The sequence below is a fragment of the Andrographis paniculata genome, unplaced genomic scaffold (assembly GCF_009805555.1).
Source record: "Andrographis paniculata isolate CXL003 unplaced genomic scaffold, ASM980555v1 Contig34END, whole genome shotgun sequence".
Classification (NCBI taxonomy): Eukaryota; Viridiplantae; Streptophyta; class Magnoliopsida; order Lamiales; family Acanthaceae; genus Andrographis; species Andrographis paniculata.
This window is the reverse complement of record NW_026137567.1, coordinates 3,679,125-3,695,763: the sequence shown is the minus strand read 5'-3', so window position 1 is coordinate 3,695,763 and position 16,639 is coordinate 3,679,125. Positions and strand designations below refer to the sequence as shown.

The 16,639-nt window shown below is 31.4% G+C and overlaps 1 protein-coding gene across 4 annotated transcripts; it reads left to right on the top strand.

Annotated features, from left to right (window-relative positions):
- The first annotated feature begins 3,970 nt into the window (after positions 1–3,970).
- On the top strand, positions 3,971–10,953 carry LOC127248690 (probable rhamnogalacturonate lyase B). Of its 4 annotated transcripts, XM_051271163.1 has the most exons (17): positions 3,971–4,053; positions 4,177–4,294; positions 6,122–6,200; positions 6,430–6,551; positions 6,632–6,685; positions 7,728–7,841; positions 7,941–8,060; positions 8,147–8,282; positions 8,350–8,520; positions 8,601–8,756; positions 9,054–9,160; positions 9,249–9,342; positions 9,446–9,587; positions 9,672–9,828; positions 9,912–10,031; positions 10,443–10,569; positions 10,642–10,953. In XM_051271163.1, exons 2-17 carry the CDS (start codon positions 4,200–4,202, stop codon positions 10,888–10,890), a joined length of 2,043 nt encoding a protein of 680 aa, XP_051127120.1. In that variant the 5' UTR covers positions 3,971–4,053; positions 4,177–4,199; the 3' UTR covers positions 10,891–10,953. The 4 variants fall into 4 exon arrangements, with proteins under 4 accessions (XP_051127120.1, XP_051127122.1, XP_051127121.1 ...); XM_051271165.1 differs by lacking the exon at positions 3,971–4,053 and having other exon boundaries at positions 4,277–4,294; positions 6,491–6,551; positions 7,733–7,841; XM_051271164.1 differs by lacking the exon at positions 3,971–4,053 and having other exon boundaries at positions 4,277–4,294; positions 6,491–6,551.
- The last annotated feature ends 5,686 nt before the right edge of the window (positions 10,954–16,639 follow it).

Here is a 16,639-nt window from a genome sequence, read left to right as displayed (position 1 = left end):
TGATTCTGGTTGTTGTCACCACATACCTCTAACCCTCGCAACTTGACCTCTATGTCTCATGTCTCCCATTTACCACCTATACATACTGCCAATGGTACTACCATGCATATTACCCACACCAATCTTGCGTCCTCCCCCTCCCTACATCTTCCTAATACATATTACATCCTTGACTTAATATTAAATCTTCTCTGTTGGTCAATTAGTTGAACAAGGTCTTACCGTTAAATTCTCTTCTGGTGACGTGCAGGTTCAGGATTCTCAGACGGGTCAACTTCTCGGGACGGGACACAAAACGGGTCGGTTATTTGAGCTTGAGCCTCTCCATACTTCCTGCACATATCCCCGCTCTGCAGCTCTTGCTTCTGATTCCTTTAGTCTTTATTGGCATCTTCGCCTAGGTAATGCGTCTTCTAGTAAGCTCTAGTCACTTCATACTAAAGGTCTTTTGAGTCCAGGTCATTTTAAGTCTTTTATTGTGTCGATTGTAAACTTGGCAAACAACCTGCTCTTAGTTTTTCAGAAAGTTCATCTATTGCTACTAAACCTTTTTCTTTAGTTCATTCTAACATTTGGGGTCCTTCTCCTGTTGCGTCCGTCAGTGGTTTTCAGTATTATGTTATATTTATTGATGATTTTTCACGATTTACTTGGATTTATTTTTTGAAAAATCGTTCTGAATTGCCCTCTATATATGCTCAGTTTGCTCAGATGATTCACACTCAATTCTCTCGTCCTATTAAAGTCTTTCGTACTGATAGTGCTTGTGAGTACAATACGTCATCATTTTTGTAGTTTTTATCTAGTAAGGGTACCTTGGTACAATATTCTTGTCCTTACATGTCCCAACAGAATGGGCGGGCAAAATGCAAACATTGTCACATCCTCGACACTGTTTGTGCCCTCCTTCTTTCTGCTAAGTGTCCTGATCATTTTTGGGGGAAAGCAGCCTTAACTGCTGTTTACAGCATTAATCGGTTACCCTCGTCAGTCCTCTATGATGTCAATCCCTTCGAGCGTCTATTTGGTCAATCCCCTGATTATAGTTTGTTCCATCCTTTGGTTGTGTGTGCTTCGTCTTCCTCCCTCCCCATGAGCGGACAAAGCTTCAACCTCGAGCTCGTTTATGTTGTTTCTTGGGTTATGGCGACGAGCACAAGGGTTATAGATGTTGGGATCCTATTTCTAATCGGTTGCGCATATCTCATCATGTCACTTTTTGGGACTGCACATATTTCTCCACCTTATCTAAGTTTAGCACACAATTTCACTCATTTTCTCCATTCTTTTTCTCAAATCTCTTCCCAGACACCTCTTTCTCTTCTTCACCACAGCTCATTGATCAATTTGTCTTGTCACCGTCTCCTGGAGTTGATCCGTCTGTGCCTTCTGAGCCGACGTCTACTCCTACGCCTCTCCCTACTTGTCGTCACTCCACTCGTGTAAGTAAACCTCTTTCTCACCTTAATGATTACCATTGTTACTCTGTCATTTTATCTCAACATGAACCTAAGTCCTTTTGTGAGGCAAATGCTGATCCATTACGGCAGCAAGCTATGACTGAGGAATTGCAGGCTTTGGAAAAGACTCACACTTGGGATTTAGTGGATTTGCCCTCAGGAAAAACCCTATTGGGTGCAAGTGGATTTTTAAAATTAAGACACACTCTGATGGTTCCATTGAGCGCTACAAGGCTTGTCTGGTGATCAAAGGTTATTCCCATGAGTATAGAATTGACTATGAGGAGACCTTTGCTCCCGTTGCTCATCTCACTATTGTTTGTTGTCTTCTTGTCGTTGCGGTTGTTCGTCAGTGGTCCCTTCTTCAGTTAGATATCAAGAATACATTCCTACATGGCACACTTTTTGAAGAAGTTTATATGACCCCTCATCCAGGTTTCTCGTCTTCTGAAAAAGTTTGTCGTTTACGCCATGCTTTATATGGGTTGAAGCAGGCCCCTCGGGCTTGGTATGCCACATTCAGCGCTGCACTATTGGAGTTTGGTTTACTACATGTGCTTACAACTATGGTTTATTTAATCGTCGTTCTTTATCTGGGATAGTTATACTCTTGTTTTATGTTGATGATATGATCATCACGGGAGATGATGCATCTGGTATTTCTAATCTACAGGCATATCTTAGCCAGCAGTTTGAGATGAAGAGCTGGAGTCCCCTTTGTTACTTTTTGGGGCTTGAAGTCTCTGATTCTTCCGATGGTTACTTTCTGTTCCAAGCTAAGTATGTCTCCGATCTTCTTGCTTGAGCTGGTCTCACAGGCTGTCAGGTAGCATCTACACCACTTGCCTATGACGTTCGACTTACCCCTCATGATGGCTCTTTTCTTGATGATCTTACCCTTTATCGTCAGCTTGTTGGGAGCTTGATCTATTTGACTGTCATTCGACCAGATATCGCTCATGCAGTCCATATTGTGAGTCAGTTTATGGCAACTCCGAGGACCTCTCACCACTCTGCCGTCTTACATATTCTTCGTTATGTGAAATGTACTTTTCTACATGGCTTACACTTCTCCTCTAACTCGTCCTTGACTCTCAGCGGTTACTCTGATGTTGATTGGGCTAGTGATCCCACTGATCATCACTCGACCACTGGTTTCTGTTTTTTCTTGGGTGATTCTCTCATTTCTTGGCTCAACAAGAAGCAAACTTTAGTTTCTCACTCGAGTGCCGAGTGCCGAGTATCGTGCTCTTGCTGACTCTACTTCAGAACTTTTATGACTTCAACGGCTACTCACTGATCTTCGTGCCCCTCAGCCATCTTCTACGGCTCTTCACTGTGATAGTCAGAGTGCTATGAAGATGGCCCATAATGATACCTTCCATGAGCGCACCAAACATATTGGGCTTGACTATCACTTCATTCGACAACATATTGTCAATGGAGTAATCATCTCATTTCAGTATCCTCTGAAGACCAAACAACAGATATCTTCATCAAATCTCTTCTTCCAGGCCGCTTCCGATTACTCTCGGACAAACTCAAATTGGTCTCTACGGCCCCATCTTGAGTTTGAGAGGAAATATTGAGATATTTTAAATATTCAGTTTTAGATTTAGTAGATGTATATTTAGATTTGATATTATTCATAGATTTGATTACTTAGATTTGAGTCTATCGAGTCTGTTCTGTATAGTCTATATATAGGCTCTTTATTTTGATGATAAAAAATACAAACTCATTATTGTCTAACACTCCATATTTTTTCTATCTTATCATAAAGGATAAAATTGTTAATTCATAAAATAAAAAAAAATAAAAATAAAAATCTAAAAAATTATAGCAATATAATTTGGAACAATAGAATTTGTACGGATGGAAGTATAAACTATTACCCAACAACATCCCAAATTCTCAATTCAAACAAACTTTGATCCAATATATATATATATATATATATGCATATATGTGTATTTTTCATTCATTCACAGGCCACACATATACAGCCTTTGATTTATCCCCTCAACCCCACACTACTGACCCTACACTACACTACACTTTCCTTTCTTCAGACCATAGAAATTGTGGCCATAAAAGTCAAGAAAAAGAGACACAGATAATCCCTAATCTAAAAAACAGGCAAACTGAAATAAATTCCTTGGACAAACATGAACAAAAGAAATCTGGAAAGTTTTCCTCTTTCTTTCTTTCTATCAGTATTGTTATTATTTTTTTTTTATCAGAATTAGCCTTTTGTACAAATCCAATCGAATATAAATTAAATGACCCATAATTAATAATTAATTTCTATATGGTCTATTAATTGCATTATACTAATAGACCTTTGGCCTATTTGGCAGTTTTGAAAGCACAGAAGAATGCCTTGTAATGAACGTAAACAAACAAAGCTGCTGCTGCTCTTTTACTACTACCTATAATATTATTATACCAGTAACTGATAGTCTGATACCCCTCTCTCCCTCTCTCTATATTTCTCTCTCTCTCTCTCTCTCTCTCTCTCTCTCTCTCTCTCTCTCTCTCAAGAATTCATAAATCATCACAAGAATCAGCCTTGCCATTGCATTCTTCAGAGGTGATTGTTTATTTATTTATATATTTCTGTTTTTGGAGTAAATTAGCAGAAATATAATGGGTATGTATGTATGTATGTATGTATGTTTCTCTTTAAGCTAATTAAGGTTTTGTTTGTTTTCAGTGGCAATTAATTTAGCAGCAGCTATGGGATCAGTGAAGAGGGAGGTGTTGTTGGGGATTGCTCTTAAGTTTTTGCTGGTAATTCAATCATCATGTGCAGGTGCAGCACCAAGTAACCAGTTGAGTTTCTCTTCCACTTCAATTTAATTTAATTTGATTTTGTTTGTAGTTCCACTTTTCATCATTTCATTTTTTTTATTTTTATTTTTTTGCATGAGATTGATGTGTGTGTGTCTATTTTTTCAACTAAATTATTACATTTACAGTAATGATAGATGCATTATTGATCCAATTACTGAAATACTAATATATTGGAACTCAATCCACCATTCTTTTGCGGGTTTCTTGCAAAACAAAATTAGAAGCTTAGGTTTTTTCTTTGTTTTTATTTTTATTTTTTTTTATGTATATAGGTGGTGTTTAATTTCTTTAGTTGTTTGACATGCACGCATCCACAGCCAGCACTTTTTCAATTTCTGGAATTCTTTTACCAATTGTTTGAATATTAATATTAAAGGAAAAAATGAAACACAGTATATATATTATGTATATATATATATATATGTGTGTGTGTGTAAGAATTTATAGAATATGTAGAAGTAAATTAAAGAAAGAAACCGAAAGTGCAGCCCAGATGGTTCTCCATGTCCATTTAATTTCTTCTATCGAATCTTGTCTCAAAAGCTCTCTTCTCTCTCTCACTCTCTCTCTCTCTCTCTCTCTCTCTCTCTCTCTCTCTCTCTCTCTCTCTCTCTCTCTCTCTCTCTCTCTCTCTCTCTCTCTCTCTCTCTACACATGCAGTCTCATATATATATATATGGGAGTGTGATGCGTGTGTGGTCATCTCTATCAATATACGCAGTAGAAAGGGAAAGCGAGGTAATCGATGATACCCCACAGTTACTACGCTCCCGTGATCACCTCACCTCACCTCACCCCACCCACCCCAGAGATTTATTTCACGTAGCCTCATTCTTCCTATGTAGTATGTGTGTGTATATTCTCTTGTTTGCACTCGTCTTTATCGTTTATTTGTCCTAATGCTAACAATATTTCTCTTAATGCAAAGATAAATCATTAGTGAATGAGCCCATACGAAATTTGTTAAAATATTCGTGAAAAAATTATAAATCAAACCATCCTATCATCAACATGTGTTTCTTTGGCTCAATTATTACCTATGTTAAAACCTTGTCCAAAAATTTGGATGTATTTTTTACCGTGGAATAATTTTTATCGAGCCTCACGAATTACACTATGTATTTAATTTGCTCCCTCCTTGAGTTTCTACGAGATTCAACATTGATAGTTATAAATTAAAAGATTTTAGGGTGTGTTTTGCTTTGATAGAAATCAATACATTTTATATTGCAAATATTGTGTATCAGCACTACTGTTGAAATAAAATTTTAAATTAATATTTTATTTTAAATTAATTTCAAATCATAATCAAATAAATGATGTATTATGAAGCTTAAATTAGAACCAATTTTGATTTGATTATCACTTTGCTGAGTTGTATGGTATGTCGTTGCCCAGGCAACAAGTGAGGTCCAGGGGCAATGCCCGGCCCCTTTGTGGCCCCGGTGGGGGTTCGGGGCCAACGCCTCCGAACCAAACCGGATGGGCTGGGTCCGTTGTCGATTTTGACTATCGGTTCCCTCTCTGCAATTGATACCTGGTTTGTCCGACTAGACATAGATCATCGTAATTGAATTGGATTATTAAATTTTTGTGTTCTTGTATGTTCTTTTTGTTGAATATTGTCCCACATTGGTAAATATATGGAAACTCCCCTACTATATAAGAGTGAAGGGTCACTTCATCTATCACCAATCGGTTTTAAGTTGAATGTCCGGATCCCTTAACATTTTCTAATTTTCGCAACAACAAACTCTTAGTTTGTGCAACATTTGCTTGTTGAATGTTGATTATTTCAATGACAGGAGGATCTGCAAGAGCAACAACGACGACGATGATTCAATGTATTATCCTCCGGTTCAATTGCACGAATTGGAAGACCATGTATGGTTATTTCGATAGCTTTTTTTTTTTTTAAAATACAATATCTTTTTATCAGTATAGTTTTCCTGTTTGTACTCGTATTCCTAAATTATTTTTTACAATATTGATGAGCTTTTAGGAAGAAAGTTGTGTTCATATAACTTGATAATAAATCGATCAAGTTTGCTAATCAATCATATTAATCAATGTACCAAGAATCTGCTTTTAGTTTTGTTTCAATTTTAATTAGGTGGTGTTGGACAATGGCATTCTCAATGTTACTTTGTCGACTCCGGGGGGTATGGTTACAGGAATAGAGTACAACGGTATCGACAATTTATTGGATTACAACAATGAAGAAAACAACATGGGGTATATCTATATCTACTGATATTGATATTTATATTTATATAATGTTCTTGAATGATACAGTTCTAATTTCGTTAATGTAGGTATTGGGATCTAGTTTGGAGCAGCCCTGATCATCCACACGATGTTTTTGACAAGTAAGTCGATTTTGATTAGTTTATGTTTCTAGAAAATTGGTTCTAACAAGCATAGGCTATTTATGTTTGTGCCGGAAAAATGTTAGAGCAGTTGCGAAGAAAGTTCATCGTCTATCAGAATCAAGCAACGTCGATTCTAATGTTAGAATCCAAAGTGTCTATTAGTTTCTTTGGGTGTGTTTATTTTTGGGCGATGAGGATGGATAATATTATTTTTATCAACCTAATTATATATTTACTATGCATTATTATACTTTGAAATGAAATAAAGTCCGGATAAATGATAGCATAATTAAGGATTACATAATACCATTTTCGTCAGCTTCTAAAGAACCTTACATATTTAAATATTAACACGCTAAAAAAAGTAAATATGATCTTAGATCACGAACAGATGGAGTAGTATTATTAATGTTAAATGGATATTTTAATTAGGTTTTCTTTTAAAAAAAAAAAAAAAAGTTGACTTGTTATTAATTTTATAGTATATAATAAAAGGTATTTAAGAAAATTTAATAATCTTATGTAATAATCAATTAAATAGATGAATAAATGTTATTTACTATTTATTATTCCATCTGTTATGGAAATGTGTGCTCACTTGGCCGGACACGAGTTTTAGTAAAAATGAATAATAATTATTATTTTTTTCTTTTATAATAAAAAAAAAAGTGAAAAGTATAATGATTTTTTACTTAAAAAAGAAACGAGAATATTTTTTTTATGACAACCCAAAAAGGAAAGTGAGTCTATACTTGAATGTCGGATGGAGTATAATTTTATCCTTACAAAGTAACCACACTTTTTATATATGTACTTCCTAGCTGGATACAAATGTGTAATACTATGTATTATAATATCATCCTACAAAATAAATACACCTTTTATGCACGTACCTCCTACGTAACTTATATTTTACGACCGAGATTTAGATGGAACAAATGTATATTAAAATAATACTATGTATTATAGTCTTGTACAACAAAATAAACATATTTTTGTGTACATACCTCTTGTGTAACTTATATTTACGATATTCCAGGCTAGATGGAACAAATGTGTATGTCGTGATTGAAGACGAGAGCCAAGTAGAGCTCTCATTCGTAAGGATGTGGAATTCTTCGCAGACGGGATTGTCCCTCAACATAGACAAAAGGTGCATTTCTTGTAAGTCTTGAGCTTAGTCGATTTGATCTTTTATATTTATATACACATATACTAATCCGAGTTTTGTTAACTTCCCCATATTCTTAAGGTTGGTGATGCTTCGCGGCTGTTCTGGATTTTATTCGTATGCAATTTTCGAGCGTTTGGAAGGCTGGCCCGATGTCAATATTTCTCAAGGACGAATCGTATTTAAGCTGCAACAAGACCTGTAAGAACACTCTTGCATCAGTTTTTTAGATCAAAGTTTTACTGATTCCAATAATATCCAAACAATATTGTTTGGCATTTGTTTAGATTCCAATACATGGCAGTGTCCGATGACAGACAGAGGATTATGCCGACAAGTGAAGATCGTAAGTACGGCCTGGTTCTTGACTACCCGGAAGCTGTTCTTCTTACAAATCCAGCCAATGAATTTCTCAGAGGAGAGGTTGTTCCTTTCAGCTTAGAAGAATACTAAGTTAAGAATTTTTTGCGCTGACAACATCGTGTTGCAGGTAGACGATAAGTATCAATACTCGAGCGAAAACAAGGATAACCGAGTGCAGGGGTGGATATGCTCCAACCCTCCTACCGGATTTTGGATCATCACTCCCAGCAATGAGTTTAAAAATGGCGGACCTGTCAAACAAGATCTTACGTCGCACGCAGGTCCAATCGCGCTTTCGGTGAGTATATTATCCTTTACATACTCTCGAGTAGAAATTTTTTTTTCTATTTTCTTCGATAAGGTATCCTTGTGTTGCAGATGTTCTTTAGTACTCATTACGCAGGGGCGCCATTAATACTCGAGTTTCGCCATGGCGAGCCGTGGAAGAAGGTCTTTGGCCCTGTTTTTATTTATGCAAACTCGGCTGCCCAAGGTGAAGATCCTCTTACGCTGTGGACAGACGCCAAAGAACAGGTGCTGAATATAGTGTATAATTACGTCGAAGATGGTTGTTTTTTTAAAAAAAAAATCTTCGAAGTCTATCCTAACATTATGTTAGAAAATAGAATCATTTTTTTTTTTTCGAACAGCTTAGGCTTTGTTTTTTCAATTATTTATTTTCACACATTTTCCCAAAAAAATTATAACACATTCATTATTTTTTATTCTATATACAACTCCCCGTACTTCATATCAAAAAAATTTCTTTCCAACAATCTCACAAAACAAATACATTTTTAATGTTTATTTCGGACATTTGTTCTATGTTAGATGCTTGCAGAAACAGAGAGCTGGCCGTATGATTTTCCATTGTCCAAAGATTTCTCTTTTGCCGAGCAGAGAGGTTCGGTGACTGGCCGGTTGTTGGTTCGCGATAGGTGTTTCTCAAACCATCGTACTAAAAAAAAAAAAATTATAGCGTGGAATTTCCTTGCCTAATTTGCGAACTTTTCAACTTGTTTCCAGTTACATTAGCGCTGAAAGGCTTATAGCCGGATCGTCTGCTTTCATTGGATTAGCTCCTCCGGGCGAGCCTGGATCGTGGCAACAAGAAAGCAAGGTTAATCTTTATAACTCGACAGAAAAAAAAAAAAAAAAAAAGAAAAAAGAAAAATCTTACATGGATTTGAAGTTGTAATAAAGCTATCCCTGTTTAACAACAGGGCTATCAATTCTGGACCGAAGCCGATGAGAAAGGGTACTTCACAATCAACAATGTTCGAGCTGGAAATTATAGTCTTTTCGGTTGGGTCCCTGGATTCGTCGGCGACTATAAATACGACGCAGAAATCAGCATTCTACCAGGTTCGAGTATTCGCAGACAGTATGTTTTACCTTAAAAACATGAAAACTAATATAGCTAAAATGTTTCGGCGTTCTTGTCTTAAGGGTGCAAGATTCGGCTTGGAAATCTAATATTCGATCCACCAAGGAATGGTCCGACTCTATGGGAAATAGGAGTACCCGATCGAACAGCTGCTGAATTCTTCGTGCCTGATCCAAACCCGACTCTTATGAACCAATTATACATCAGCGAGTCGAACAAGTGAGCTTGTCGACATGATTAATACCATATTCATTATGTTTACATTTTTCTTATGTGTTTACACTTCCTATTCGAATTTTCAGCCGGTTCAGGCAGTACGGCTTGTGGGATCGCTACACGGACTTGTACCCCGACCAAGATTTAGTATATGTAGTCGAAACGAGCAGTTTTCAGACAGATTGGTATTTTGCTCACGTCAACAGGTACTTCTTCGAACAATATGGATATATTTATGTACTATGTAGACTATTGTTGATATGAATGAACTAACTGAGTTAATTCAACACCAGTATGATATTGTTCATTTTTTGCTGAGTCCAAATTTGCTTTTAGATTTCTCCAAAAGATTTCATATCAATGGAGTTATATGTAGGACGAATTATAAGTTGTGGGTTCTTCTTCTAATTTTTTAATGTGACTTAAATTTGCATCCCAAAATTATGTATTGTTAGTTATTTATTATATTTCTATTATATTAATATAAATTTAGTATTGTCAACTTATAATTTATATGTTGTTTGTTTATTATCATTGTGTTGTCAACACAGTACTGAAAATTTACTAAGAAAAAAAGACTAATATTCTTACATATTCACTAACATATTGTGATGTAGAAACATCGGCAACAAAACTTATATAGCAACAACTTGGAAAATATTGTTCAATCTTACGAGCGTGGATGAATCTGCGAACTACACCCTTCGACTTGCATTGGCATCAGCTCATGAAGCAGAGCTGCAGGTATGAAATATACGAATCGTGTACGATGCAATGCATAAAAATGGTAATCTTACATATGATATTTTTTTTTAGGTTCGAATAAATGATGAAACAATGATAGTCCCAAGTTTTACGACGGGGCTAATAGGCAAGGATAATGCCATTGCAAGGCATGGAATCCATGGGTTGTATTGGTTGTATAGCATTGGCATACCATCGAGCTGTTTTCTTTCCGGCGACACTAATGTAATCTTTTTAAGACAGTCGAGAGGGTCGGGCCCTTGGAGCGGCGTCATGTACGATTATATTCGACTCGAAGCTCCTTCACCGATGAATAATTAGTGTTTATAGCAAAGCCGGCTCTTAGCAGGGGTAACCTGAGCACTTGCTCAAGGTCTCTGCATCGAGGATCCATATTTTTTATTTTATCTTACTATTATTAAATATATTACAATTTAATTTAAATTTTATCCCTTATTTTTCTTAACTATTACTCAATTTAATTTTAGTTCTAAAATTAAATTATAACCCTAAATTTTCTAAAATTAATTTTATCTTCCTCGCCTTTAAATTTATAAATATTTTTAAAGTGCATTATTATTATTACATATATTAATTATTAAAATTATATTTAAATTTTATCTCATATTTTTCTCTACAATTATCTAATCCAATTCTAATTCTAATAAATTTTAAATAGAATTTTTCTAAAATTAATCTCAAATTCAATTATAATTTTAATAAATTTTAACTAGATTCTTTAAAAAGTTAATCATATATTCTTCACATTTAGAATTTATACTTATTATTATTGAAGTATTTGTTTTAATAGTCAAGATATAATAAAATTTTATAATAGTCGATATGTATCGCAAACTACATCTGGCAATCCACTTCACACCATTAAAAAAAAAAAAAATTATAGGGTTTATTATTTATTTTTTGCTCAGGGCCTTGAAAATATTTGAGACGGTCCTGGTTTATAGATATGTATATGCAAAGAAATAGAGAGATTTGACTAGATATAGTGGATAATTTTCATGTGATGTTTTTTGAATGAAAAATATAAAGGATTTTTGGCATTAGTATAGGTTATTATAGTGAAAACTAATACATCTATTTATACAAGAAACTCAAAAGAGATTGGAATATTTTAGCTTTCCAACATTAGATTTTGTGGTTTGGTTTTGTGTTTGGAATTCAAGAATAATACTAATAATTTAATTTAATAGAATATTTGATATTACATAAATATATACTAGTATTAGATAATACTAGTATATTTTTTATGGGACAAAAAAATAAACATATTTATTTCTTTTTTAGTATTTACGAATCTCACAACATATTACAAATAACTTCTTATTTATTCTTATTTATGTCAATACTATACACTTACAATCAATTTTACACATCATAATGATAGAATAGTATTTACATATTAATTAAACTATAATCACCTATCGTCAAAATAAAATATTTATTAAATTCCATAAAAAAAAATAAATTTATATTTATAAAATGGGTGAACTTGAGCAATTTTTAAGTAATTTTAAATTTTAAAAAAAATATATTTTTTAATAATTTTGAGGCATAATAATAGTAGTAATAAAAATAATAATTCTACATTGGTAACCCGATCATTCAATATTTTTTTTAAAAGTAAATTATTTTTTATCACCAGAAAATTTATATACCATTAATTGATTAAAATATAATTATGAAAAAATCAATTTTGGTTTCAATATAACTAAAATTTATCAATTTTGATTTCAATATAAAAAATTCATCAATTTTGGTCCCATTATAAATAATTTCAATCAATTTTGGTCCTACCATTAAAAAACTAACGAAAATTGCCGACGTAAACATAACGGAGGTGACGTGGGCAGTTGACCTGGAAAGTACACGACCATATACATTTATACACGGTCATGTTGTTAGACAGACATATACTCCCTCGGTCTCATAACAAAGTATTCATTTTTCTATTTTAGTCTGTCTCATAACAAAAGTATCAATTTCTTTTTTTAGTAACTGTACTTTCTACCTAACATTACAAATACCTTTACAACTTACAATATATTACACAAATGTCGTTAGTTTTATATCACACATACTAATAAAGTTATTTTAGTCATTTCTATTTTATTCCTATTATATCCTAATATAATACTAATGTTTCTAAAACTACGTGCAAAAAACAAATGGATACTTAGTTTCGGGACGGAGGGAATATATTTCAATGTATAATTATGCATAATCATGTTGTTACACAGTCATATATAATTTGCAAATATAAATTATTTTAAATGAAAACTTTTTTACGTGAAGTTTAGAAAATGATGTAAATAATATATAAATAATGAATACATATTGTATATTAATTTTTTTAGAAAAATATATTAAAAAACAAGCTCCTATTAATTATAAGTATTTTTTAAAATGAAAGACATATTTTAGTTCAATTTAAATTGGCTGAACCATCGGTAAGTAGTGCTCAATGATCAAATATTTAAATGTGTCTTATATTATTACTCAACTCCATCATGGTGTCTACAAGGTGTGGGTGTGTTTGTTTGTTTGGTTATTTGGATTTTTTTTTTAAAATTTAAATAGTAAAAATTTAAATTTAAAATAATTCTAGGATATTATATAAATAAATGTTAAAATTGTGTTTTAATATAAAATTAATTTTTTTATTATAATATAAAAATTAAAACATATATATATTTAATTTGATATTTTAAAAAACATAAATAAATAATAAAATTTGAAAAATTTTGACTATATATAATTATATATCGTGGGTGAAGCAAAAGCAACACCGAATTAATATCGGTAGTCCATTATCGGCGCGCGTGGAAGGATGAAATATTATAATAATAATAGTAGAAAGAAAAAGATCCTATTAATGCGGACCACATACACCCGGCTATTTCTGGTTGCCCTCCATTTTCAAATATCATAAAATTAACACTTGTAACAACCATAGTGTATTTTTCAACCCATTATCTCCATTTATCCAGTTTTAATTTTAAATATGCAGTTGCTACAGTAATTTTACTCCAATCATAACTCCACTTTTTACTATTATTCTTCAAATATTAAATTTTTCTTATTATTTTAAACAACTTTTTATTTTTATAATTTAAAATAAAATATAAAAAAAATTTAAAAAATAAAAATTAAATTTATAATTTTAAAAAATAAAAAAAATAAAAAAAAAATGGCGGCAAACTCTAAATTTGGTGCTAGGAATGGCGCTGGATTGGAGCAGCTCGACGGCAAAAATGGTATTGAAACGTTAGATATGGAGCATGGTTGGAGATGGCCTAAAGTGTAGAGAATTTTTATATCTAATTTCAAAAATTAACAATATAATGATTTTTATTTTGAGAATTAAAGAATAGAGGCTCAACTGAAGCAGCCTCGTAAAATAGAGGCGCCTCTCAAATTTTCCTTTCATTTTTTTTCTCCGTTGAAAAATGGGGTTAGAACAAAATTTCTTCTAACACCAAAAAATGATCAACTCTTTGAAGCATGGTAAACTCACAGTAATAGCAACATAGTATCAACGAAATAAACGTAGATGCTCCAAAACAAATAAATGATACTCCCTTCGTCCCGTGAAAGATGAATTTTTTTTGTTAGAGATGCGGTATTTTAGGTAGTGTAAGTTATTAAGTTATTAATAATAAATTATGATAATATTTTATTATTTTTTATATGTGTAGTATTGTTGATATTTTAAATATTTTTAGAATTATATCTCAATAAAATATATATAATATGGATAGACAATAAAATTTTATATAATACACATGAATAAAAAAATATACTTATTATTTATTTATCATTACCATAAATTAGTTTTATAAAAAAATGAGAAGTTTGGGTTTTGAGTAATTCCTACGTGTAAGAAGTTAGAAGTTTAATTAAATTGATTTATATTTATTAAGTATATTTAAAATTGATAAACTTATCGAACTAGGTCATTTTTTGTAGACGCATCAAAAAAAAAAAAAAAAAAAAAGAGGATCATTTGTGGCGAGACGAGGGGAATACAATAGTTTGTTGTATTTGTAATCTACAGACAATCGGCGCAGGTAGATAAAAATTTTGTTTATATGTCAAAATAGAAAATAGGAATATTTTCATTTAACATTTTCTCTCTCTTTCCTATATTCTCTTTTTCTTTGTGTCATATTTTATTATCATTTTCTTTTAATTTATATATAGTATAAAAAATAATTTAAAGAAATACTATAAATTATACTTTGTTTTATATTACTTTCAAATTAAAATTATTATTATTTTATTTGTATATTTTTTTATCAAAATATTATATTAAAATATTATTTTAAAAAAAAATTAAATCAAAATCAAACAAATTCATTATGTGAGAGTGAAATAATTTTAATAATTTGTTTAAAAAATAAAATTTTCTTAAAAGATATGTATATTATTTGTCGATTTAAAAATAATATAAAAGTAAAAATAAACAAAAAGTCAAAAAAATTAAAGTATTTAATTTAAAATAATATATTTTATATCTTTCGCACAATTTCTCATATCACACACCAAAAATCAATTCATCTAAAAATCAATTCATCTAAAAACGTTTGGTTGGTGAATAAAGCCATATGTTGCTCTTGGAAATAAACAAATACCTTCCTATGTATGTAACGTAATTTATTAAATTTATATTTTAGAATAAACAAATTCAATATAAATATAAAATTTATTTATTTATTTAATAGTAATGTAATAGAAAGAAGATAAGATTTGATATGGTGAAAAACTAAAGTCCCTTTGCTTGAAAATTTTGGATTAAAGGCCTTTTAAATCACTACATTAAATTCATTAATTCTAATTGACATTATCATATACTCATATCTAGATATCATGTCCACGTTGCTGTTTCTGTTCGTCTCACATACCATGTCACTTTCTTTTTTGAAAAATAATTATATACTTTAATCTCATTTAAAACTGTTTATTTTTTTTAAAAAAAAAATTAATTAAACTAATCAGTTATCTTAATTTTAATTTATAATTATTTATATTATAGGATAATTATTTTCACTAATATATTTTTAATTATCTACTAATTACACCCCTCCTAACATACCGTATCTATAGTGTAGCGGACATGGTATCCGGGAATGATGGAGTATTTTGAATTTTCTTAGTTATTTATGGATTTTAAATCTCCAAAATTAATTGCAATTTGAAATTAATTGACCCCTTATGATATTTTAAATATTCTTTAATATTGATTTCAATTATTTACTACCACAAAACAATATATTTTAATTATGAAATATTTGTAATGGAGAATTCAAATTTATTCATTTACCATTCACATTGAAGCCTAAACTTATCCAATCAAATGGACCCTAATATAATTATTTTATTGTAAATGACCTAATAGGGTTTTTAAAATGTATTGCATGTGTTGGAAAAATGGGGCAAATAAACTATTTAAGTCTAATATGAACTAAATTTCTAAAATTGCAGACGGTTTGCACAAATATTCTATGTATGATTGTTGCAAAAAAAAAATTGCAAAAAATATCAGTAACGTATACTCAATTATTATTTTTGTCATTTATTTATTTCATTCGTAAAATACATTATATATGTTTGCAAAATATATTTATCTCGAACGAGTTCAAATTTATTCGCGAATGGTTGATTTTGTTTGTTCAAAAAAATTTAATTAATATTTTATAATATTATACTTCTCTGTCCACAAACTAATGTTCTACTTTTCTATTTTGGACGTCCAACGATTATTGTCTATTTCCTTTTTTAAATACAAATTTTACATTTTTACCCTTTATGTATTTATTATTTTGCATCTCTATCATACAATTAAGAGCAAATTTGTCAATTCATAAAAAAAAAAGACAATTACCTAAAAAATCGTGCAAATATACTTTAGGACAATAGAAATTGGAGGAAGAAATTACATAATTTCAATTTTTATATAGGAATGTTGATAAATACTAATAATAATTATTAGCATTAATTGCATTTAAATTTCATTTAATTTCAAATAAAATAAATATTATAGAAATCTTCT

What these genes read in the sequence shown, in the direction of transcription:
- LOC127248690 (XM_051271163.1), top strand. Translation starts at nt 4,200, where the DNA reads ATGGGATCAGTGAAGAGGGAGGTGTTGTTGGGGATTGCTCTTAAGTTT. An exon ending in GGTGCAGCACCAAGTAACCA is followed by an intron (nt 4,295 to 6,121) that starts GTTGAGTTTCTC and finishes TTTCAATGACAG; the next exon opens with GAGGATCTGCAAGAGCAACA. An exon ending in CGGTTGTTGGTTCGCGATAG is followed by an intron (nt 9,161 to 9,248) that starts GTGTTTCTCAAA and finishes ACTTGTTTCCAG; the next exon opens with TTACATTAGCGCTGAAAGGC.